The sequence below is a fragment of the Vanessa atalanta genome, chromosome 9 (genome assembly GCF_905147765.1).
Source record: "Vanessa atalanta chromosome 9, ilVanAtal1.2, whole genome shotgun sequence".
In the NCBI taxonomy this organism is placed as follows: Eukaryota; Metazoa; Arthropoda; class Insecta; order Lepidoptera; family Nymphalidae; genus Vanessa; species Vanessa atalanta.
The window spans coordinates 3,253,329-3,280,501 of NC_061879.1; the positions used below are offsets into that span (position 1 = coordinate 3,253,329).

The 27,173-nt window shown below is 33.0% G+C and overlaps 3 protein-coding genes across 4 annotated transcripts; all 3 read left to right on the forward strand.

The window, feature by feature from the left end:
- Nucleotides 1–4,035: 4,035 nt before the first annotated feature.
- Nucleotides 4,036–10,046, forward strand: LOC125066623 (organic cation transporter protein-like). Of its 2 annotated transcripts, XM_047674767.1 has the most exons (7): nucleotides 4,036–4,328; nucleotides 5,224–5,413; nucleotides 7,593–7,693; nucleotides 7,861–8,012; nucleotides 8,091–8,717; nucleotides 8,937–9,118; nucleotides 9,787–10,046. In XM_047674767.1, the coding sequence occupies exons 1-7, from the start codon at nucleotides 4,153–4,155 to the stop codon at nucleotides 9,979–9,981; spliced, it is 1,623 nt and encodes a 540-aa protein (XP_047530723.1). In that variant the 5' UTR covers nucleotides 4,036–4,152; the 3' UTR covers nucleotides 9,982–10,046. The 2 variants fall into 2 exon arrangements, with proteins under 2 accessions (XP_047530723.1, XP_047530724.1); XM_047674768.1 differs by lacking the exons at nucleotides 8,937–9,118; nucleotides 9,787–10,046 and having other exon boundaries at nucleotides 8,091–8,449; nucleotides 8,559–8,711.
- Nucleotides 10,047–10,951: 905 nt separating this feature from the next.
- Nucleotides 10,952–23,071, forward strand: LOC125066394. Its single transcript, XM_047674457.1, has 9 exons — nucleotides 10,952–12,465; nucleotides 13,890–14,031; nucleotides 15,532–15,660; nucleotides 15,998–16,201; nucleotides 17,528–17,653; nucleotides 18,044–18,099; nucleotides 18,461–18,573; nucleotides 18,784–18,850; nucleotides 21,722–23,071. Exons 1-9 carry the CDS (start codon nucleotides 10,952–10,954, stop codon nucleotides 22,929–22,931), a joined length of 3,561 nt encoding a protein of 1,186 aa, XP_047530413.1. The 3' UTR covers nucleotides 22,932–23,071.
- Nucleotides 23,072–24,111: 1,040 nt separating this feature from the next.
- LOC125066625 (TLC domain-containing protein 5-like) lies at nucleotides 24,112–26,918 on the forward strand. Its single transcript, XM_047674771.1, has 4 exons — nucleotides 24,112–24,381; nucleotides 24,543–24,771; nucleotides 25,958–26,195; nucleotides 26,838–26,918. Exons 1-4 carry the CDS (start codon nucleotides 24,168–24,170, stop codon nucleotides 26,889–26,891), a joined length of 735 nt encoding a protein of 244 aa, XP_047530727.1. The 5' UTR covers nucleotides 24,112–24,167; the 3' UTR covers nucleotides 26,892–26,918.
- Nucleotides 26,919–27,173: the final 255 nt, after the last annotated feature.

Consider the following 27,173-nt stretch of genomic DNA (forward strand, 5'->3'; position numbering starts at 1 on the left):
ATTCAATATATGTTCTTATAAAAGTATGTTTATTTTCAGTAATCGAAATAAGCGGAATAAAACAAAGAATACTTTCAGGTGTATTATACTCTTATGCAATTTATGTAGGCGAAGCATTAATCTCTGGCATAGCAATGATTGTACCTGCTTGGCATTGGATTATTTACATTGTCTGTACTCCTCCGATATTATTTATATTTTATATCAAACTTTTAGAGGAGAGTCCACGTTGGCTTGTCTTGAATAATAAATTAGACAATGTGAGACGTTTACTGAAATTGATATCGAAATCTAATAACATTAATATAAATCTTAATGATTTGGATGAACTGGAGGAAGCGAAACTTAGACAAATCTGTAACGTACAGAAAGAATCAAAGAAAGAGGGATATCGGGAAGCGTTAGCGTCGATGGATATATTAAAGAGAGTGTTAATCGTGACCGTGGCAAGATTTACAGTGGCATTTATTTACTACGGTCTAGTTGCGAATTCGGTTTGGTTACCGGGAAATAAGTATCTGAATTACGCTCTTACGGCGTTAATGTCGTTTCCCGGTGACATATTAGCATTGTACTTTATGAACAAATTTGGAAGGAGGTGGCCGTTATTTTATGGATATTTTATTTGCGGAATGGCTTGTGTTTCTTCTGTTTTTGTACCAGAATGTATGTATAAAAATCTCTATTAATATTATAAACAAGAAAGTAATTCCGTCTTTCGGTCTGTTGTTTTCTCGGCTGAACCAATAATTTAATTTTGTTGAAAATTTAAGGACCTAAGGACGGAAATAGGAAAAGAGCTGTATACACGTTCTCTAAACATTTCCATCACTTTACAAAATGTTTTATTTGTAGCGTATCTATGGCTGAAAATATTTCTTTTCTTGATCGGAAAACTAATGGTTTCTGCATGTTTCACGGGAATTTGGACTTTTACAATGGAGTTATTTCCAACAAGTGTTCGGGGTTCGATGTTTGGTTTGTGCTCACTTACGGCCAGCGCTGGTTGCATGCTTGCTCCTTTAACACCAGCGATGGTAAGATTGTTTTATATATGTTGAGATTATCCATCGATACTAGGTGTCACTTATCACATCTTCTAGCTTCTATATAAATATGACCACGTATATTAGTTCTGCTTATATATTTTTCTGCAACTATTTGAATTTCTCAATTGCAGGATACAATTTCTCCAATATTCGCTCCAATGATCTTCGCTTGCTCCGCTGTCGCTTCCAGCGTTTGTATATTATTTGCTCCCGAAACGAAAGATCAGCCATTACCTGGAACAATACAGGATATCACGAAAAGTGCTGTAACTGTTAAGCAAGTTAAAAATAATTCAGGCGAAGACAACCTTGGTTACGAATAAAAGATCGTGTATAGTTTTCGTTTATAAATATATGTGAGAGTACGTAATAGAAATGACAAAATGAATCGTAAAACCAGTCTGTAAGTAAAAATAGAGTAAGTAGAAAATTATTGTTACTACTTCTTACTTTTCTAAGCAATTAATTTATTTTGACAAAATCTAATAAATAAAAAATAAAATAGTTATATTTAAGAAATAAATTATTTTATGAAAGCAAATTTGATGTGTTTTTATTTAACTTCATCAATAAGTTCGTCTGGATGAAATCTTACAATTAAATTTTAAGCCAGTCGACCTAATCGTTTGAGCCTTTCTTAATTTATTTATGTAATTATTATAACTTTTATTTTATAGATGTTTTCGAACGTAATATATCATTTTACAAGACAATACTAACTCAATACATTTTCTTTTTACCGTCTTCCTATTTTCAATAAGTAATAACTACTTACAACAAAAATCCTGTCTCCACCATTATGACGCGCAGTTGATACGTATTCGTAAATGACAACTTATATATAATATCTAAAAAGAGAAAATACCTAATAAGTATATATTAAATAATTTTTAAGACGAAAGTTGAGGCTCGGCTTATTAATTTTATGTTATAATATTTTAATGCGTGATTTTTTTTGTAAAAGTTACGTTACAACATAAGTAATATTCGTAGCGCGTTTTAGTCACGTAATGTTTCGTAATATACGCTAAATTTGGCTCAGTTAAAGGTTAATAATATTTTTTTTTAAATGGCATCGTTTTTCAAATTTTTATGGTTATATACGTGTACATTGTTGAAGATAAAAAAAAATATATTACTTAAAGCTTTTTTTTTTCAATGAAATTTGATGAGTAGAGATAACATTATGGTGATGTACTGTAGACCGATTTCACAGACAACAATATTGGTGATATTGTAGCGTATCAGTGTGTGCACTAATTGAAATCTATATATAGGAAAGATATAATATGGGAAAGAAATCCCGAACGACAGGACGTTCAGGAGCAGTGTTTTCCGAGGCATAGGACTGCAAACACTGCCAACCTCCAAACATAGGGCTACTGCTGAGAATTTCGGGACTGAAAATCACAATGACAATATCCCAAAATACTCAGTAAAATCCCGTTGTCGGTAAGTTGGAAGTGAGTAGATTCCCGAGCCTCGAAAAGTACGTAAAGCTGTTGGTCCTGCGCCGGAACTCAATCCGGTGTTAGATTAGCCGTCCTATAGGATTATTAAAGTGAGGGAATAGAGAGTATGCCTGTGTTTGCGCAGACACTCGAGCACTACAATAAGTCCTGCTTAGTTGGCTGGTCTCCCATGAGATTGAGTGCCTCGACTGAAATCGATTAGGACGAGAGCGTAACTTTATTAATTTAGTAAAAAATTCACATAACGGAAGACTTCGTTTCGTGACCCCTCAGTGGAAAATTTTAAGTAAGCTGTATTTTTTGATACTATGTTATATTTTTAGCAACCCTATATCTATCTTTCTTTAATGCGTAGTCGTAAAACGAATGACGATTAAACAATATTATAAAAAGGTATTATGGTCATTTAAATAACAATGGAAGTTTAGATAACTATCAAAATGTTTGGATAAATATCAAAATCATTCTACTACTCTTATAATTAAATTTCAATTGATTAGTATATTTTGCCGACACGGGTCGTCTGGCAGACGTGGATTAAAGGAAGTCAACAAGTAACTAATTATGTTGACAAATAAATTAAAAAAAAACAACCTTACAGTAGGCGTATATGATAATGTGTAATATCTCAGGTCTCACCTTGTTAATAAGCAACAATAACATTATAACGTCTCGTAAAATGGAATGGTAAAATCTGACAGCCAAATCTATCAACGTGCGCGCTCATTAATATCCTTACCGTTACACACTTTCTTCCCTTTTAACAAAATCTCTCCCATTGATTGCAGGAAAGCGAAAGGAAAGATGTGACACCTAAAAAAATAAAGTATAAAAAACATTTTTTTTTCTTATTATAATAATATTCAGCAACATAATCACTGCGTAGTAAACGTACACGAACACAAGGGCGTACTCTTCTTACGGCCGCGGAAGCATGACGCTGTAAGGAATGACGATTTTTCAGTGAGATAAAAGCGCAGCGAACGTACAGCCCGATCTACACCCCACTTCAGCTAAAAATACCAGCGTAGGTGGACAAAAATACCAGAAGATTTGAATATTGATACAATGGACATAGAGCTATTTATAATGGTCAAAATCATTACCTATTTCGGATCAAACAAGGAGACAATTATAGTGAAACTTATTACTGTAAAACTACTTTTACTATTATTGTAAAACTGGGAAAATGTGTTTTTGTTTCGCTAGTGTAATAACAGCCTAAGATACATTAGCCCAATTAACTGATGTTTCACAAAAATCAACACGAATTATCATTATTTTAATCTGGGTTGTAACCTAAACACTTTATTTCAAGAATAATAAGAATCACATGGTTCAATTAAGGCGTTAACCAAGATGATTGTAATATGAATACAATCATATTTTATTACGATCGCAAATTTTAAGCTTTTGTAAATAATTCTAATCAAAGATTTACTACAGACAACAAGATAATTAACTAATTATATAAGATACTGTGAAACGTCGAGAAATACGAGACCATTTTAATTTAGAAGTAAAACAGAACACAGTCGTTTTCCTAAAACGCTTTTTAGTGAATATAAATAAATAAAATTTAAATAAATAGTGTTTGGTGAAGATTAATTAAAAAATAGATATATTTAAAAATGACTAAGGACATTAACACGTGTGAGGATAATTCTGAAACTGTGCGCGTGTCTGATATATTGGAGATCTCCGGTAAATATCAAATTCTTCAATATTTATATCTATGTCTCCCAGCGATTTTCGTTTCGATGATCAACGTTAACTACATATTCGTCGCAGACGAAGTTAATTATAGGTAGGTTTTATATTTTAATAAAATTATGTTTACAGAATATCGACTTACACTTAATAAAATTATTAATATAAACTTACATCTATTCTTTTTGTCCCTTTTACCTGTTTTTACATTGGATCACTTCCCATATTATTTTTAAAGTCATAAATATTTATTCGATATGTTGAAGAAGTGTTACACTTGCTTATTGTTAGTCAAAAAACTACCATCGGAAATCTACCGGAACACAAAAATAGTGGCGGTAAAATATCTGCCCATTGGGTGGTACCTACCAGACGGGCTTACACAAAGCTTACCACCATAAAAATTAATTAAGTCCTGTATTTTTATTTGCAATGAACTTTTATTATCATAAACATAATAGTTCAGATTTTAATAAAAATCGTTAATTCACAAAACTATGCTTAAGAATTGTATGATCAATAATTTTGTCTAATTTTTTTATAGCAAATCGGTGTCTTCCATTAGTCTAGTATATCTGTATATAGATGACTATCTATAAAAATAAAATAAGGTAGATAGACTAACAAATAAGCCATCTGATGGTAAGACGTCACATCCGCTCATTGGCACTGTAAGAAATATTAACCATCCCTTATATCGCCAATGGGCCACCAATCCGAGTCTACAACCACACTGGCAATACATAATATATTAAAAACGCGGACTGCAGTAGCTATTCTAGAGATAATATTAAATGGTCAAATCGACTCGACTTGTTCGACTTATTTTATAAAAAATAATTCATTTTAAACGGTTTTACAATAAATCTGTCTGATGATGTAAGCATTGCAAGTAGTTTTTGTCACAAATAACCACGTGGACGAAGTCATGGATGCAAACTAGTTAATCCATAGAAGTTTGTATAACCACTAAGTTTTAATCCTTGTTTTAGATGTAAAATACCAGAATGTGAGACCAATTTCACATATACAGCGCCATGGTGGCCGAACAGCCATTTCGATGAGTGCACCAAACCGATATCAAATACAACGGATTACGGGTGTACTAATGATAGTTTCACATCCGCAACCGAGGAATGTACCGATTGGATTTACGAAAATCACGACACAGTCATTTCACAGGTTAAATTTTTTTGTTAATTATTAAATAGAATAATCTAAGCAACTATGACGATGTCATCCTGACCTATTCCGCCCGCGGCGCATGATCTCAAAGGCGACCAATTATAGGCTTATATTTCCTCAATCTCAGTATCTGATGAAGGCAAATCCGACAAGACTGGAAAGAGTTCAGCCGCTATACCAACTTTACTTACTTTCTGAGGCATGGGAGTGTACACTTCCAATTTCTAACGGCTGTTAAAGGCTCCTATTGAAGATTTTTTGATTGAACTCAAAAACGGTTTTATCGGACTTGGGGTTCGAAACCAGGGCCCCGTGATCTGTAAACCATTATTATTTAATTAAATATGTTTTAATTATGTAAAATAGAGACGGTTAGACAGTTTCCCACCAGATGTCAAAAGATTCAAGATGGCCTCTAGTGTTTGTCATTATCCTTGAAGCCGACACATGTAACATATTGAGCATCTAAGCGGCCTTATCAGTTCCTACCAGTAATTTGTTGCAATAGCAAGTGCGACACTTGCATATTTATCTTAGATAGTACTAAGCTTGTATTAGATGATACGGACTACCTCAAGTGAGATATTTAATTACGAACACAAACAATATGGATGCAAATGTCTAGAAATTACGTAACGATTAGTTTACCTATGTAATACATTACATACTATAAAAATATACTTACATTACAATAAAAAAATATACTTTATTCAAGTAGGCCTTTACAAGCACTTTTAAATAGTCATTTAACAAACTATATTAAGTGAAGCTACCATATGTAACCATACGAGACAGGCGTATTATGGGTAAAATGTATACGTATTACGTATGTTAATTATATCCTCCTGAGTGATGTGAGTAACAGCGTCCATTCACAATTTAGACTAGTATTTACGCAGAACGTAATATTATAATGCTTAATTGCGTGCGCAAACATATTTGCACACTCTATTGTAATACTCTTATAATCGGGACATGAGCAAATTCGAAACGACTGGAAATAATTCAAGCATAGGACCAATGACTAGCTTTCCGAGATGAATTTCCAAAATACGAGCTATTAAGTAGGTATTTGTGATAGAAAAATTCAAAATCATCTATCCGGTATTTGGAACCAGATCCTCCGAATCTTTAACTAGGCAATCAGTATTTAGTTACTAGACAAAGAAAAAATATATAACATGAGATAAAATGTCAACTTATGCAAGAAACAGAAATCATTCTAAAACTAAATTTTAAAAGTTTTTTTTTTTAAATGATGTGATTACAAAATCTAAGCAGCAGAGTTTTTTTTTCATTTCATAATAACTGACAAGCGTTAAAGGTGTTCTTAGAGAATCGATCTGCTGACACACAGAAACGTATGACCTACTTATGCAATCGATATACTCCCTAAATATTTTAGTAACTTAACGATGACTTCAATAATTGATTAATATCGTTGAGTTATTGTTTCAATTTGAATGTTATTGATCAGCTTGAAAACAGTTTCAGTTTCGGCGTGTAACAAACGTTGTACTTCAGAAGTTTCGTTTAATAAATTAGGCAAAATATTTGAGTGTAACTTATTCGGGCGCGATAACTCGAATCGAACGTAATATTTCCATAGTACGTAAGGATTGCATGAAAATTATTTGACTTAGAAAAGCTTCAATCCAAGTTCTGATATGCTTATTGATAATTATTATCTTATAAATATAAAAATGATCTCATAGACAATTATTACGATTATTAACAAATTGAGCATATGTTTAACGATATTAAAAACGAATTAGTATTTGAATCTGATATTATTAACTCAGACCTGATACGGTCGATCTATTTAGTGATTATTATATACATCATACATTTTACTTTTAAGTCACCATTGTCAGTTTATAAAATTAGAGTCATGTATGTCCTCACGAGGAAACTGGCATGTGAGTTCATTATAAACTCGTACTGTAACATAGCGGCGGTTAAACCCTCTCGTTAAGGAGAAGGTCTTTAGCTATCAGTGCGATATTTAGGGGCATATATCCTATTCAACATCATAATCCACATCATTCGATTAGTCTTTCGGTCGCAATCATAAGTATAAGCATTTATAATATATTAGTAAGATTGCGAGGTTGTTAGGAAATGGAAAATACGATTTGATTTCTTTTTTATTAAAATAATAACCCTTCTTCAACAGCTTGACCTTGCATGTCAACCGTGGAAACGTAGCTCGATTGGAGCAGTTCACAGCATTGGCATGGCTGTTGCGATGCTCGTTTCGGGGTGGATGTCTGATGTGTAAGAAACTATATTTAGAAATATTATTTTAAGGCTGTACATGTCCGGTTCGTGCTTAGTTATCCGGCTATCTATCTATGCAATGCCAATTCAGATAAGTTTGCTAATAATATATTGATGAAAGATTGTGTACTTCAATTACTCATTTTAGTAATTTCCTTCCTTAGCATCGGTCGAAAGCCAGCCCTCATTATCAGCTCCGTGGGATGTTTCATAGGAAACTTGAAGCCTCTTGCAACGTCTTATACGATGTACATATTCCTCGAATTTCTAGAAGCAGCGATTTCTGGAGGAGCGTATGCAGCTGGAGGTGTTTTAAGTTAGTATAATAATATAAAAAAAACTATTATCAAAATATTTTTGACACTTCTAGTCTGAATTTATTTATTTTTTTCAGTGATTGAAATCGGTAACAAAAACAACCGTATGCTAGCAGGAGTATTATTCGCGTATGCTATTTATATGGGTGAAGCGCTATTCGCCATTATTGCAATGTTCGTACCATATTGGAAATCGCTCATTCACATAATTTGCTCTCCCACAATATTGTTTCTCGTATATATAATAATTGTAAGAGAAAGTCCACGGTGGCTTATTTTAAATGGAAAATTGGCTGAAGCGAAGTACACACTTAAGGAAATGATAAAAATGAACAAAATTAAAGTCAACGCTGAAGAATTGGATGCTATGGATGAGGACGAGCTAAAGAGGGCGTATAATATTGGAACTGACAAGAAAAAAGAGGGTTTTAAAGAGGTATATAAGTGTAAAGAAATCCTGAAGAGATTTCTCGTCGCATTTGAATGTAGATTTACAGTTTCTTTCATTTACTATGGTCTCATAGTGAACTCCGTTGGGTTACCAGGCGATAAATATGTCAACTTCCTGCTGGGAGCGATAATGTCGTTTCCAGGAGAATTAATATCTATGTACGTGATGAACAAATTTGGAAGACGATTACCATTGATATATGGCTATTTATTTTGTGGGATAGCTTGTGTGGCGTACGGATATGTGCCTCAATGTAAGCTTAACAACTATTTACATATTACTAATTTAAAATTTAGTCCCTCTTAATAAACGTGGGTTAACATCCGTGATTCATTAATCAAAAATATGTGTAACGGATTACATTTTAAAATAAATTAACAACACATAGACGCTGATTAAATTTCATTTAATTCAACTTCCGTTCATTGAATGATAGATTTAATGATATTTTATGTTTACTTTCTGTTTTCAGCATATACAGGGTTAAAGATTTCATTTTTCCTCCTCGGAAAGCTGTTAGCCTCCGCTTGTTACACGGGTATCGTAACATACACGATGGAACTCTTCCCAACAAGTGTACGGGGTTCGTTGCTCGGTTTGTGTACTCTTGCCTCTTGCTCGGGTAACATGCTTGGCCTTTTGACACCGATGCTGGTAAATGCAATTATATTTTACAATCACATAAAAACCCTATACCTAACATACCAAATTTAGTACATCTACAAAATCTTTACACCATAAGAGCCGAGATATCCCAGTTGCTAGAAAACGTCACAGTTAACTCATGATAGCGTGTTCAAACTCAACTCATCCCTATTGTCTTTTTATGTGTTTATTATTCATCTCGCGTTCAGCTGTGAAGGACAAAACTGCGAATTAGAGCAGCTTGATAAGATAAGCTCCAAATCCAAATTGGATAAATTATAAATTGATTAATTTATATCTTTGTAACGGAATACGTTCACGTAAAAAACTAGTTATGCCTCGCAATTTCACCCTATTTAAATCGACCATCTACTTCTAGAAATGAAAGCGTCGAAAGTATATACTTTATAGTACTTTATAGAATATAATCAAAATTAAAAAACAAACACATTACACCATTTTATCGATAATTGCCGATCAAAAAATTATAGTAGGCCTAACTAATGAATAAATAACATCGAATAAGCTTATATTAAATTATATAAGAAAATATAATCAAATCCACCAAATTGCATTTGAGCAGTGTGGTGAAATACGTTCAAAGCCTTGGAGATGAGGCCTTAGCCCAGCAATGGGACATTTATTTTACTTTCAAAGAAATTATTTGTTGTTTACAGGCTTCAATTTCATCAGTATTAGCAGCTATTTGCTTCGGCTTTACAGCGATAACAGCGAGCGCTCTCTTAATCCTAACTCCTGAAACAAGAGACCTGCCATTAGCAGATACGATAGAACAAATAGCTACAAGCGCAACAAATGTTAGAAATAAAAAAAAGGGTGAAGAAAATCTTGCTTATGACAATCAGAAATAAAAAGTTCATCATCCCATTTTTGAATAAATAATCGACTGCAATGGTTAACTATTATTATAGATATATTAAAACAGTATTTTTAAATGAAATATTACTACAAAATGATTTATTTTATTACTATAAGTTTTTGAAACTCGAAATTTACCATGTTTTTTTGTCGATTTTACGAGTCTTGTTCATTCGTAGATAATGTCGAAATATCGAGCTCAACCAAATAAAAACAAAAAACATTACATACAACGAAATGTACTGACACAAATTATTGCTAAGGACATAAATATTTAATACGTAACAAATAACTAAATGCATTTAAATTAGTTATTTGTAAGTAAATAAGTAGTGATAATGGATAAAAACTCCTATGTAGGTTATTAAATTTGTAGCAATTTAAGTATACAATAATTATAAATAATATATGACAAAAAACTTTAATAAAACTATACAGATAAAGAATAATATAAAATGTACTTCTGTAACAAATGTACTAGTAGTATGTTTCTATTAAATAAATATTTTTTTACCAAAAATGTGTACCCGTCTACTTATTTCATTTTATATAACATTCGACATTACAAGAGTACACTTGTAACACAAACAATATTAAGATTTATTGATATATTTAAATTGAGCATTATTGCAAAATTATTTTTTCCGTACACTTGAATTGCGGAAAATAAACATGTCTTTTATCTAAATATTTTGTCAAACTTAGAATAACATGACTAAACAAGAAACCCAGCTAAATCAAACTATTGATTACATAATACGATTTTAATAAGTACAATAGTAATGTTGGGATTTCCATTTTTTGTTTCACAAATGTTCAAATATAGTTTTCTTACATGAAGCGCTCGTATAGACTCCCATCGATTGGTCAGGGGTGGCGTGGCGCGCCTTGTCCGATCATTAACCCAGTTGTGTGTCGGCGGCGCGGCCGGGCACGCGACCGCCGCCGATCCAGTCCACCGCCATGCAACTGCCCGAGCCGCCGCCACCACCGCTCGCTCCTCTCTGGGACCGCGTGCTCCGAGCTCGTACTTTACCACCCGATCTTGACGTGCAGCTCCTTTACATAGCTATCAAAGACCGCCTTTCTCACCCCGAGTGGGAAGTACGGTTGCACGCTCTTAGAGTTCTCGCCGACTTACTCCCAATATCCGGTAACGCGCTGTCCTTTCCATTTGATCAAGTCATCGACAATCTCGGACATAACTCGCCAAATGTTCGTAAAGCAGCATTGGACGCTCTGAAGGTCTTCTGTACTCACTGCGAGGATCCCGATTGTGCAGCTCGAGCGATTATAGACAAGTTTTCTTACAATAACATTAGAGCACATACGAGTGATGTGGATATTAAAATAAATATTTTAACGGGATTAATACTTTCCATACCGTCTTTGATAAGTATTTTGAAACGTAGAAATTCTAACCTGGATATGTTCCCCGTTTTCCAAATATTAGGTGAGAAACTTTTTGATAATATGCACAAGGATGTCGCACTCAGATCTCTAATGAAATTACGTAGATTGTGTGGTCCAAGACAATATATGATATATTTTTCGCGTTTGGATTCAAGAACTCAAGATAAATTTCGTGTTTTATGCGAAATGTACGATGAAGACTCGCAGGATGTTTTTTACGCTCCGAGGAAATCACGCCCACCTGTAGTGCATATAAACCGCGTTTATAATAACCCTTCGATGAGTCCTATATATTTATCAACAGATTCCTCTTCGGATGACTCTTATAGGGTGCCGTTTCATAATACTAATTACGCTAAAGTTATAATAGAAACTGAAATTAAATTCGATTCTGATACAGCTATAACGATGACTGTGTTGGAACAAAACGACACAGAATCGGACAAAAATACAGCAAGCGATGATGAATGCGATAGTTCGGACCGATTTATGTTAAAGTACAGTGACGTCGAATCAGAAGAAGACACTGATGTTGTTGTAAAGAAAGTTCGGTTCGGTGGTGAAAGTGTAAAAATTCGGACACCAGATAGTGATAATTTAATAACAAGTGAAGAAGACACAAACCAAAATCATCCAGCATTATTAGATAAACCTGAAAATGAAAACAAATTAACAGAAACGCCGTCCATCATGAATAAAGTGCAAGAATTAAAACGAGAGAACCATGAAAGAGAAAGTAATTATATATCGAAGAAAAGCGGTATTCCGCTTCCTATAATATCAAATAAAGGACTGAAAGGGGTTCTCAAACCTAATAAAGTGAAAATGAAATCAAAGTCTCTAAGCGAATTGTATGACTACTTTAACAAAAAAAGTGATGTGATGGAAGGTAAATCGAAAGAAAATTCAGGATTTGCTTTGACCCTTACAGAAATGACATCTCCTGATAAAGTGCCTAGCCCAGTGGAACTACATAGAGAAGTTGAAGTTTTGCATAACCTGCAAAGAAGCCCTACCCTGTCTCCTCGAAGACAGCAAACACGATTAAGTCTAGATAACGACAGGTGTGTATTTTTTGTTTTAAAAATATATCTTAATCTGTATTACGAAATATTTAATTACAGCTTTAATGGGTGTATACTTAGTTTGAATAAGTTATCTTAAGCAAACATCCTCATGATATAAAGTAGTAAAAATAATAGTAAATAGAATATTATCTGTGGTTTTCCCCGTGACAGCGTTACGTTCAATAAACAACCTAAAGTAAATATACATAGTGACTAAAATATATAATTAATTGGACAATAATTTGGGATACTAAAATAATACATATTAAGAGTGAATAAAAGGAAATTACTTCAATCAAAATTTATGTTAACTTTGCAAATGAGATATTTACTAAAAATATCATGAAATTTTAATCCTCAATTTATAGCACGGTAAGACAGGACATTATATCATAAATATTTTATTGCTGTATGTTGATACCACTAATATAATTACCAGTAATATCTTATAACCCTTCTGAATTTAAAACTTATACAAAACCTATACAAAAACGTTTCTTAAAGTAATACAATTATCATTTTAATATACAAATTAATGATATTTACAAATAAAAAGTAATCGAGAAGTAATGAAAAATATTCATTATAACAATATACTGAGAGATCGACCTCCGTGGTCGAGTAGTGTGTACACCGGTTTTCTTGGGTACGCCTACTCCGAGGTCCCGGGTTCGATTCCCGGCCGAGTCGATGTAGAAAAAGTTCATTAGCTTTCTATGTTGTCTTGGGTCTGGATGTTTGTGGTACCGTCGTTACTTCTGATATCCATAACACAAGTGCTTTAGCTACTTACATTGGGATCAGAGTAATGTATGTGATGTTGTCCAATTTTTTTAAAAAAAAGATCAGTACTTAAAACATTTTTGTTAAAATTACTGACAATAAAGAGACCAAATAAACAAAATTTCACATCAATTTGTATTTCACCATACGCATCAGGTGGTCTTAAAAAGCCAAATAATAGATTTTAATGAATCCAAAATACTGGCCCAATAATCAAATTTAAAATAACAAAATATAAGTACCTATACTAGTTGTTGCACGCGGATTCATTGATATGTTAGGGGTCGATTGCACGTGTTGGATATAAAAAAGGAACCTAGGTAATTTCTTTGGAGTTGAAGCTTGCTTCATAACAAATTTAATTTAAATCGGTTGATTGGGTTGGCTGTGAAACAGTAACAGACAGACAGACAGACAAAGTTACTTTTGCATTTATAATATTAGTTTAGATGTTTTTTTTTTTTATAATAGAAGGGCAGACTGGTAAATGGGCCACCTGATGGTGATGCGAATATACCTTACCAGCTACTGTGTACCAATTTTGGGACCTTGATGCTATATCCCTTGCCCCTGTAATTTGACTTGCTCACTCATTCTTCAAATCGGGTATATAAAGACAACACAATTTTTTTGTTTAGATTCATCTTGAATCTGGTGGCGTCATCTCGTCATGACAACAATCTTCTGTCTCCCAGACCGCCCTCGCCGCTGCGAGGTCATTACGATTGGGAGGAACTGAACATCGTACCGCAGCACGTGGCTATACAGTTGCATAACACGGTAATTAGTAATTAGACAAATTACTATGAATAAAGGCTTGCATATATAGAACGAGGGTAAAGAAAATTAAATGGCGCACTGTGTACCTACACATAGTTTAGTAATTATTATAATTATATTGGGTGAACAAATGTTTGACAGGATAATTTAGAACCATTATCTACTAAGTGTTATGTTGATCTTAATGTAAAATAAGTTTCAAGTACTTGATAAATAAAAATAGTAATCCTTAAATTTAGATAGCGATGTTGTCTGGAAATAAAAACAACTTGTGACATTCAAAATAAAAATAAAAAAACATATTTAGTTTTTGAAAACAGAATCATAGGTATTTATTCGCCTTTATATAAAAAAAAAATCTATCAGTTAGTATCTTGTTAAAACAAATGCATAGAATTGTATATTCTGTAATGTAATATACATTTTATTTATTTTATATAGGTACTTCGCATGTACCTATATAAAATATTGTTGAAAAAAAAAACAAAAACGTGGACGCAAATGAAAGGCGAATTTAGGTCGCTAAGAAAGCGTCAAATTAAATTTATTTGACTTCTTTCTTAATTACTGTTTTACCTTGGGCACCTCAATAAAATGAATAACTCTTACACGACGTCTTAATATATGCGTCCTTGGCCGAATGTATTTTTGTTAATATATTTAGTTCACAAGGACAATAGTTGACACTGTCTGGCGTTCTAATTACTAATTAAAAGTTAATCGTTTTTATTCCACTTTATTTCGTGTACAATTGTTTGTGAAGAAGTCGAATGTAATCGTTTATAAAATCCATGCTAGGCAATCATAATTACTTACTTTTTTCAATTAAATATATGGACCATAACAATAATAACGAACTTTATTCACCAACTTCATTCCACCAACCCGCATTGGAGCAGCATGGTGGAATATGCTCCAAACCTCCTACTAAAAGGAAGAGGAGGCCTTAGCCTAGCAGGGAAATTTACAGGCTGTTAATGTTATTTACTAAAAATACACCAAATAAATACAGATAATTAGATAAAATCCAGAAGCTTAACAATTTAGTGAAAAGGTCATAGACTCAGTTTAAGCTGTTTTTCAGTGTACTTGTACGTTTAAAAAAATCAATATATTATTTATTCAAGTAGGCCCATAGTCTTGTTTCAATGTTCAATTAAATTTTAAACTACAACCGATTTGGAAAGTAGATTCTACCGAAAAAAACCGGCAAAACTACTACAATAGTTACTGTTTTCATCAGTTTGATGACAGAATATGTCAATAAACGAAGGAAGGAAGAAAGGAAGGAATACTATTTAATTTCAATAAATATTACTCATAAGGTGTAAATGATATGTAAATTTTGAATCAATCCAAATAAATTAATCAGAAGGGTAAATCCCTTCTGATACTTTAGTCCATACGCAATCAGATTTTGGCAATGTTAGAAGCCATTTTCTGCCCAGGGATTTAAATTATTCAGTATTTTTTACAATAAGGTTTATATTTGTAACGCAGGAAAATTGGATAGCAGCTGTGAAGGCCGCAGACCACCTCCATAGTAAACTTTTAGATCCCGACAATGTGAAGAAACTCGAACCAGCTGTTCTGTCCTTCGTGCAGCACATGTGGGCAATCAGCGATGCGGTACAATACACCATTTTTATATGCATTTATAGTCCGAGTGATTTGGCAGAACCAGAATCATTCACAGAATCAAAATAATATTTATTAACTCGCTTTGAATAAGATCGCCGGTATCACCTCATAATTATCTGCACCAGTTTTAGGTCAATGCAAAGATTAGTAGTTTAATGCTAATACAGTAAACATTCTTAAGGAGGATACATATATACGTTTTAATATTTTCTGTTAACATGTAGGTTATTTCTATTCTGCTATATAAATTGTTTGTATTTTAAATGAAAATTATTAAATTATTGTTTTAAAATAATTTAATAAAATTATACATTAATATACACAGGTATCGGCCGCCAGGGCACCGGCGGAAGGCGCGGTGTGCGCGGTAGTGCGCAGCGGTAGTTCTACCTGTGTGAGACAACTGCTACCCTTATTGATAGCAAGAATAGCAAGAGATCCGCCGCCTGCGGCGTTACCGCACGCCCTGCTACAACGAATGGCTTTACACCATCTCGTTGAACTCATATTTGAACCTGACATGATAAGGGTATGTGCCTTATTATTAAATACATTAATATACTGTGATATATATAACAACTCCTTGGTCCAATATATGCGTATAGATTTCTCTACTTTCTACATCATTTTCGTAACTTCCGTAAATTCGAAGCGGTAAATTTAGTTTCTGACAAAAATGCATCAAGAGCCCTCTACCTCAATATTACCCCTTCAAAGAGCAAAAAAGCCTATATCCATCCTTGGAGTTCAAGCAGAGCCATCTCCAACTATGTTGAGGCCCTTGGGCACACATGTATTTGGGGCCCTTTTGCTAGATATTTACTAAAATTAAATATCTAACAAAATAACAATTTATTTTTAATTTCAAAAATTCGTGTACCATGTAGAAATAATTTTCTTATAGGGCATAATGATTCGGTAATATTCGTAAATTCTTATTAATCTGATTGGTTGTACAATCTTATGACCATAGCATTTATATTTCTATCATGAAGAGCACGTCTATAGCTTTCAACTTTGAATATCGACTATCGCCACTACCCTTGTGATAAATGTTAGTTATTTCTTACAAATATGGCGACTTCGGAAATGTACATAGCATTCAACGAGTGCATAAGCGTGTGAGAGAAATTATTGGGCCCGTGTGCCCTTATGGTAAAGACAATAAAGAGTTCAAGCTTGCTTCGTACCAATGTTCTTCGAAATCGATTCAGCTTCCGCCTAACCGATTGAGTTAAAATATTAATCACACTTTTGGTGCTAGTCATAACACATCTATGTTCTAGTGTGTAAATACTAAATATTCTAATTTGTTAAAAAGGTCCTCAATTAAAATATATATATATATATATATATATATATATAGTTATATATATATATATATATATATATATATATATATAACTTATTTATTAATAATCTTCAATATGGTGTATATTTAATAAAAATGAACAAAGAATTTGCCTAGTAAAATTAACCTTGTAATTTTAACCTTGAGATAGATTAACTTTGGAATACAATGATAACAACAAAACCTTTCATTGTTAAATTATAATGGTACGAAGACTACTAGGAAAAGCCAACCAATTCAATTGAAAGATTATTTTTTTAATATCGACGGTTTTTTTTTTTTAATTGCCTTAATCAAATCGCATTGTTTTGGTATTTTAATGAACCTTTTTATAATGAGATTTTCTATCATCTTGATATTAAAAATAAATATCTAACAATTCTCTACCAAATTTTATAAGATAGAAAGTATTTGATGATAAATTATGTGATAAACACAGACCGATTTTCTAAAATTTATATTTTGGGCTTTTCTTAAAAACTCTATATTCTCATACTGCCACAGGATTCTGAAAACGGCCAACTCCGAGCGGCTCTTTGCTTAGCTCGAGCGGCAGGCCCCGCCGCTGTGCTGTCGGCTGTTCGAAGAAGATTGTCCGGAACCCCACGCGCGGACACTTTTTGTAGCGAGGTTAAACAAATTTTTAAAACTTACGAGAGATTATATCAATATTTAGTTTACACAATTTTTACAAGCCACTTTTATTTAAGCTTTAGTATCTCTTTGTTAATCAATTTTAAGCAAGATTTGAACTGTTTTTTTTTTTTTAAGTTACACTATTAATTTTTTTAACAATATTTATTAAATTAAGAATGTTTGTTTTAGTATTCTATTCTACAGTTTTCTATAATCTCTTTATTCAAGTAGGTAATTCAAGAAATTTTCCTCCGACGTGTATCCACTTATCGCATTAAAGTGGAGAAATGGATTAGGCCTGAGCCCACCAGTGGGACACACAGGCATTTACTTTACTATGAAAATGTAGCAATATAGCAAATCTTAACTAATGCAATATTACAGCTTCGAGAACGTCTTAACCGGCCTGTCGACAACATGAAGCCAAGCCATATCGCCAGGTACTATTGTCTACGAATTTGCATATTTCGTTCATAATTTATTTTAATCAAAAATTACAAATTTAACGAATAATATACTAACTCGCCAAACTGCTTAGTTTTTATTTTGTTGTTAGCCCTCATACGATTTTATATTTAAATGCATGTGCTCTATGATACATAATATATCGTTACTAAATTAAATTACAATAATATACACTATATTTTCCTTATTTTACACATACAAAAAATCCTTCTGTCTAATTAAACGAAAAGAAAATTATTCTTATATCAATTATATTATTTTTCTTAACTAGACCTAGATATATTCCTAACACATATAATTGTTCTTATTTATTTACAGCATTAATACATTCGGTAGAATATCTCAGTTGCCAGTACCTGCACGTCGACGAGCAAGATCCACTCCTCCAGCTGCGCCACCTCCGCGCCCTCGGAGGTTAAGGCCTCTACCGGACTCGGCACCTTTACCCGGTAGGAACTAACGTTTAACGTTTTCTTTAATTAATAAACTTTTCGTAGAATCTACATTGCTTTGCATTTAAATAAATACAATTTCAAATAAAAAATAAAATAGATTTTTATTAAATTTAAATGTAATATTTTTAAACCATTAGCTTCTGCTCGTAACAATATATATAAGTTTTTATTATACTTAATTTTAGTGTCTGTTTATTTTCACAGGTATATCGCCACCCGGCCGACCTGACTTATTCTTAAAACCTATATCATCAGTGATTCTACTTAACGGGTGAGTTGAGTTTTTCTTTATTTTATTAATTTAAATTTAAGGCAACAATTCTTAAGCCGTGATCGCTCAGAACACGTTAATTTTAAGCGAATATCACGTGGTCGCCGAGCACTAATCGACGAATTGATGAATTTTCAAGGACATACTTTGTGTTTGTAATTCATCTCGTGCTCTTTATTGAACAAAATATCGTTAGGAAACCGGTATTTGCTAGACGAAAATGTTTTACATATCTATAAACTAATCCGTATTGGAGCAGAGTTGTGGAATTAGCTCTCCAACCTTCTCCGTAATTGATTAATATGGCTTTATTCATACTAACTAGACACTATTCCACATAACTACTTACAACTACTTTAATTTCACTTCTAAAGTTTCGATAACGACTTCGCTGACATTCAAAGCGTCATTTGGAATACCATAGATTATTCAGGATTCACCAAACGACCAATGATATCATGGCGATTCAATGTCAGCCTTATTTATTTATCTTTACTGTTAAAAACGATATGCCGTACCGTTTTTAACCGTAGTATATGTTGTCTTATCTGTCATTCTATTTATATTTCGTTTTTATATAATTTTCTCCAGTTTTTTCCGTAATATACTCAAATTGTGTGAGAGTAAAATACTAATATATGAAGTAGTAATCTATAATTTATGATAACTAGTTTAGACAATAATTTACATATTGTATTATTAATTAACTTAGTTTTGCTTGCGTGGAACTTCCAATTTCATAGACAAGATCACATAGTTTTAATATAGAACAAGCTGTATATTTTTCTTCTTTGGTCTAGTAAATTATAAATAGAGCTTTTACGAGTAAGACGATAGAGTTTCTCCTCCAGTCTGAGAAAATAAGGGTCAAAAATAAATTGGATAAAAAAGATTTTTTTTTTTTATAACTAAAATTTTGTATGTGTATTTGTACAAAGAATATATGATTGGATTTTTTTATGTCTACAGTAAAGTTTGCGACTGATTTGGAAATACTTCTCCTATAACAAAGGTTATTAGTAATTTAAAAAAGAGTAAAATTTATTAACGTCTAACAACGTAAAAGATAATAATCAATAATAGATATTATTTGCTCATAAGGGTATTTGACATAGCTCATATCATATTTAGGTTTGGTGATAAATGTAGAGCAAACCTTTGAGTTAGCTGATGATCTAACTGGACTAATGTGCAATCTGTGTTAAGGGGAAAGAGTTTGCCTCCCTAGTTTATAAACATAATTATGAATTTTATCTATGCTGCGTGTTTTCTAGATAAATTATCTTGACAATCATATTGCATTCTACAATACCACGAACTATCAATTAAAGATTAACAATCAATCTCTTTAAGCTCTTAAATATAGATATTTAAAAAACTAGTTGAACCGGCGGCTTTGCTAGCTCGAAATTTATAAAACTCTTTAACAGACAGTTTACTTTCGCATTTATAATATTATTATAGATGAATCTCTATTTCCTTTGGTCACGCCATTACTTGAGGAAAACTTTACCAGATCCATTTTTTTTATTTTTTGATACTTTGTAGTTGGTTCTTACGGAAGAAAAATTTAAGAAAAGCAGCAGTGCCTTGTGTATTTTCTATATATAAAGGAAATAAATCTTGAGATAAAATTAAACTTTGAACTCCATGAAATAGTTGAGATTTGATAAATAATATTCAAGGTAATATTTTAAATTGCAAGTAAAAGAAAAAAGTTAAAACTTCAAAACATAGACATTTTTACTTTTTGTAAACTTTTAATAAGTAATTAAGTCAATCAAAATTTTCACGCCAGTGGTAATGAGGTTAAAAGTATTATCGATTTCATAAAAATGCGACAAATCTCACATTACTGGAATAAAACAATTACAAAACAATTATTTATTACAAAGAAATTGCGTAACCAAATTTCGGCCGCTCATTTATCATATAAAATGTTTGTTCTCGACACGTCAGTACTTATTTCAAGGGGATCGTAAAATAAGGCTCCATTTTATAAAGTAAACGTTTATAAAGCCGTTACTAGGCAACGGATAGAACAACGGATGTTAGTCAGCTAGGGAATAATACACGATTAAAGAAAATAATGCCTTAGTACAATAGTGTATTCACATGTTTCATAATTAGGTCAATGGGTCGATTAGAAGGCGTTCACGTTCCTACAACGTCGATAGAAATTGGCCTGATATTCGATCAATTGCCTATTCAAAATACAGTAGACTCGAAATGTTCGTAGCGGCCAACGTGCGTTGCTAGCTGCCCAAATTCATACACATATAGTTGCGTGCCATTTGTAACCTACATTTTAAAACAATTATCCATTCGAAGTCCATTCAAGGCACTAATAGGCGACCCATTTATGCTATCTTAAAATCGCTCCACTTTACTTATTACGTTCTAATTACTTTTGATTGCATATTTTCCATACTCTTCTAGAATATTTGCGTAATGGTGCTGTATAGGTAATTTGATTATACAGCTGCGCTCATTTTTCAGAAACACACTGTATAGTTTCTAATTTACCGCATTATTACAATAAGTAGCGATTTCGTGAGTGTTTTACATAATATGCAGATAGGGGTGAGTTCATCAACACGAACGTGCGTGGGAATTGATTGCTGACGGTAGGTAATAGTCGAGGGTGTCGAGTAGCGAGGCGCCAGTCGCGGTAGCGCGGCGGCGATAGGCGCTGGCATGCGGCGTTTGTGTTGCTGCGGGAGTGTGAGCGCTGTGCGGCCCACGCTCGCGCGAGCCCCAGATCTCGTTGCTGATTTGCCCCCGCATACGCGGTAACTTATTTCTACCGGGTAACTCGGCTTATAAATTCATTGTTTGCATTACGAATTTTTTTATTTTTGTTATTTGCAGAGATTCGAGCGCCGTTACTGCTTCCACAGAAGAAACTGAAGAAAATAAATCGATTAAAAACGAAAAGAATGTCGAGGATTATGTTACTGTCAACGGTTCCACGGACATTGAAAATAACACGGAACAGACCCACCATGTTTCTGTGTCACGCACTCCATCTATCCATGTCGAAGATCTCTCCGAAAAATCATATCCATCCTTAGGCAGTTCTGAAACGGTCGGAGATCATTGTTCAGTTAAAAGTGATAACATTCAAGAAGAAATAACTCAAGTGACAAGAGAGGATGAATTAATACCACCGCCAACGACAGATGATGTCTTGGAAGCGTCAACAACAAACGATGTCAAGGAACCTTCTACGTCTCCGGAAAACATCGAAGTTTCAGAAGATAAACAACCTAGTGAAAAATCTTCCCCTTTGATATGCCGTTCAAAAAGTGCTAGCAAGTCATTCGTTTCTGTGAGAAGTGAAAATACTTCACCTGAACCTACGAGTGAACCTCTCGAGACTCGATGTGAACGTGACGTCCGTACTGCTCTTGCAGAATGTATGGTTCCTTCCCGAAACGAGGACTGGGAGGCTATTGTCAATAGGTTAATAGAAACTGAACGCCTTGCCAAAGATCAAGCAGCTCGAGCACCTGCAGCTAGCTGGCGGGCAGCAACGCGATCTGTCTCTGTCCACGTGCGTTCGCTTCGGTCTCGAGTCGCCAGAACTGCTTGCTCCACACTTGGAACTTTATTTGAGCACAGAGGACGTGCTCTTGATCCTGAATTAGAAGAAGCTATAAGTGCGCTGTTAGAACGATGTGCGGACGTGAACCGTTTTCTACGTGCGGATGCTACTACAGCATTGGGACGTGTAGCTTGTGGTGGCGGCTGTGCACGGGTTGGAGTAGCACTTGCCCGTCGTGGGGCAACACATCGTGCGGGTCCCGTCCGTGCTGCCGCAGCGCAAACGTTGGCACGATTAGTACGTCAGCACGGCGCAGCACGAGTACTCGAACTCCCTAGTGAACCACGCACAGTAATGCTGCGTGCGTCCGGTGAATTATTAGCAGATGCAAGTCCAGAAGCCCGAATGCACGCTCGTCACCTTTTCTTTGCACTGTCCGAAGATTCGCGCTTTAGACAGATGCTTAAAGAAGCTATGCCTCCTAGTCGATATCGTGCTATTGAGAAATACGTAGATAAATTGCGATGCCGATAGAAATACAAAGTTATTTTGTTGACAGTTAAGAATTGCATTGTTAAGGGTGTAGGTTATCGATTTTGTACAAATCCTTGAAGGGTTTTTAAAAATAGCTTGATGACTCAGAAACGGAAATATTACTTATCAATACGACATCAGAAGATTGACTTGACAATTACATTAACAGTATTAGGTGCCTACTCTAATGAATTGTACGTATATTTTCAATTTCGTTTGCAATCGAATTGAATGACATTGTGATGTGACTGATTTGAACAAAGGATATTTTTGTAAGTAGATAAATTGTATGAGAACTGAATTTTGTATAACTATAACCTTGGATAAATCCTTTCTACGAAAAATATATATGTATAGTTCCTTATATGTAAGTTATCTTCGATTTGTTTTTGTCTCTGCAGGCGAGAATCTAATGGAAGTTAAGGAAGGCTTAATTAAGATTATTTTTTTTAATGATATTTCGAAAATCAAAATATTGTTTTACGTTGTTTTGATAAATAAGTATGTATATATTATATATTTAGTAAAATCTCTTTAAAATGAATGTTATGTATGCTCGGTAATTTGACGTTCTTTAAAATAATGTTAATTGTTATCCTCTATATACGGAGTGACTCATTATATTTTGTTATTGTTAAAATTATTGTAGGTATTGTTTGTACTTTATTATTTTACTATAAATAAACGTGTATATAATTATTCTGCTTTTTTTAATAAATGTAATAAATAAAATAAAATAAAATAGGCATGAGCTAGCACTTGTTATCTGGATTAAAACAGTATTATTATTTATATTTAAAGTAAATTCAAAATTAAAAATCAGACATAATCATCTGTGCTTATAATTCATCTAATGGTCGGTGGTGAAGATAAACATCGGAAAAAATCTGCACCTAACGGAAGTTAATATACCACATGTGCATCCACTAACTGCATTGAAGCAGCGTGGTGGAATAATCTCAAAAACATCTAAGGAGATAACCCAGCAGTGGGACATTTCCAGGCTGTTACTTTACTTTGTATAATCATAATAAATTATTGTAATAAAAATATTACATAAAACTACAAAACGTGCAGAGTGAAACCTACTTAATTATTTTGTAAAAAAAAAAACATAAAGTGACATTGCCATTATTTTGACAACACTTTTAACAAATATAACAAAAAATATATACAATGGCACCTAATTTAACAATATGAATAAATACAACCCATATTTTTCTTACAAATAACTGCATGGCGTTACAAAATGAACTCTCAACCCCATCGTTGCTGAAGCTATGTTCTTTCATCTTTTGGGGTTGGACATATATATGGTGCACGGAAAAAGCGCCAGACCACAGCCCAGAATGGCATTCGAGGGTAGTTACGTTGCTGCATGGTAGTGTCGCAACAGTTGCTGGTCTGTGGCAATGTGGAGTGACCAATATCGACCGATGTAGACTCAATGGTAAGCCTTGAATTATTTTTATCAATAAACCTCTCTAATTATTTAATAGTCAGTAATTTACTTACGGTGATATGATAACAACATAATAATGATAGATAATATCGAATCTATTTGTAGTTACAGATCCGGCATTTCATTAAAATTTTCTTTTTAATTTGTAGCAAAAATAACACCGGCGAATTATGCTTTAATGTTATGGTCCTGGGGCTACTTCGCTTTCGATTTAATATGGTGCATTATATATTGGAGTAATAGCTACGTCATACTTTGGCACCATGTAAGTGCGCTGATAGCTGTAGGTATTTACATGAACAAAACCTACTCTGGATGCACCTTCGCTTGTACTCTTGCACTTATGGAAATCACAAACCCTTTTCTTCAAACTAGATGGTATATGTTCGTTTTTTATTTAATAGTTTTTAAGATTATTTTTTTGTGTCGTATGCTAAATGTGGATCTTGACAGATAAATTAAAATAAATATATATTAAAGACGAATAATGTAGGTGAATATGGAGTTGTTATTGAAACATATTTGTCCAATCTTGTCTTTGAGTACTAAGAATACCGGAGACATTGGTTGCGTACCCATGGTATCTCCGGTATTCAGTTACACTTAGTTACATTAAAAAAAAAATGATAAGTGGCACATACTAAGTGTGGACTGCGGAACACCTCACAGCCCCGAAAGTGCACACTTTCGTCTCATACAGACGTATTCAGAACAACGTCTCGTCCTACAATAAATTATTGGGCGACTGAGGGGTAACTAAAAGGATTTGCAATTTGCGCGTATGAATTACGTAATTAATCTTTAATAAATACCTATTAAAAAATATATTCTGCAAATTCAGCCGAATTTACTCTTAGTATTGTGTTACTTATTATTCCAATAACAAATTCATACTTGCATATTATTTCTAAGTTTATTTTTTAATTTTTATGGAGAAGAGGAAACATATACAGAGCCAAACGAATAAATAATTTCAATGTTCAAGTTCTAATGACGTCGACACGCAGGCATCCATAAAAATCGCAAACGCAGATTCACACCCATAAAAGATCACAATTACACCCTATTTATACGGTTTCCACAACTGTTTTTTTTTTATTTATTATTAAGCTGTTAATATGGCAATACTACAAAGTTGCTTCATATGCATATGTATGAAAATTACACTCGGTAAAATATATATTCTATGAATATAATAGAAACTTTTTAGGTAAAGTTAAAAAAAGATCTCGTGCAAATTGTTGATGTATGATGTATATACATGAAACGCATTTAGGGAAAGATACACGATCGCTTATGCACATGTCTAATTTTAAATATATAAAATCAGTGTTCTGTTAATTTCTGAACCATTACCTCTGTCAATTTGATAATATTAAACTTTGCAATTATCCGATAAATTCAAGTATCTAGGTACCTTTGGTAAGAGAGGTAGACTTCATAATGCCGCCTCCGATTCGTTTAATACCTACTAAAATAAAAAAAACCGTTATTGAACCTTTTTTTTTTTTAGAGTAGTTATTATATTAATTTTGTCAGAAAAATAATAAGGTAGAGATTACAGGTTGCTTCGCGATTCCGGCTATGGGCAAACAAAACTTTACTTTCTAGTGGAATTAACATATCTTATTATGTTTTTGTCGCTACGAGGACCCTTATGTACATATTTGATTTACAAAATTCTTCCATCTGATATCCTTGATATGGATGAGAAAATTATATCTCTAGCACTGTATGCGGTATCCATTGTTTTCATATATGAAATACTTGGTTATGTTATATACAAGTATAAGAATAAAATTGTGAGTCCTTTGATTATTTTTATTAAGATCTATGTAGAAAAAAAAAATATATTTATATTAGATATAAAAAAGTATTCATTTTTGCCAATGTAGTTTAGGACGTTTCTAGAATAAGTATTCTATTCGATTTTTGAATAAGAATTGAAATGTAGCTGGTATACTATTTAAAAAAAGTTTATATGGTACCGAATTGTAAACTTAGATTATGAAGATAGGTTTTGTACCATAACAATTTAAAGCGGATGATAACGATAGGTATTATTCTAAAAAATAAATTAAAAAATAGTTTACTGACCGGTTTGTTTGAGCGCCATTTTTAAAAACTACACAAGTGTTTTTAAAAATAAATACAATTATTTACAACGCAGAAATATAGTTACTTCTGGAAAGTTTTTAGTACTTTATAAAATAGAAAAGTTTTACATAGACCTATAGATATTATATTAAGTGTCTTCATCACTAAATTTATAAAAAAAGAAGAAATAAGTATAATTGTATAACTTTATATTGTAATTTGTAATATACTTTAATTTATGTAATTTAAGTTAACAATTATAATAGTCGCCAAAAAATAGAACTTATTTAATATTTATTCCAATGATTACAAAACATGTATCTCATAAAATGTTATTTTATTTTCAGAAAGAGTTCAAAGGATTCGCTAATGAAATTACTGTAGCCCTGGTGGAAAATTAATTTTTTAATAAAATAATTGCCATAATATACAAGTTTTTTTAAAATACCCTAATGTCTATCTATCTTATCTCCTGATTTTTGCTTGCAATGAAAGAATGACTACATGGACAGGGTATGGATAGATGAGTTTGTTAACTTTAATAAATAAAATATGCAACTAACTACCACCTTAAATAATAATATGGTTTCATGGTCTATAGTATTGTGAAACTGCGAAACGTCAAGTTTGTGGAACTTCAGGGCTTTAACTGCCTCATACTGCTATACTTGTAGGTTAGGTCA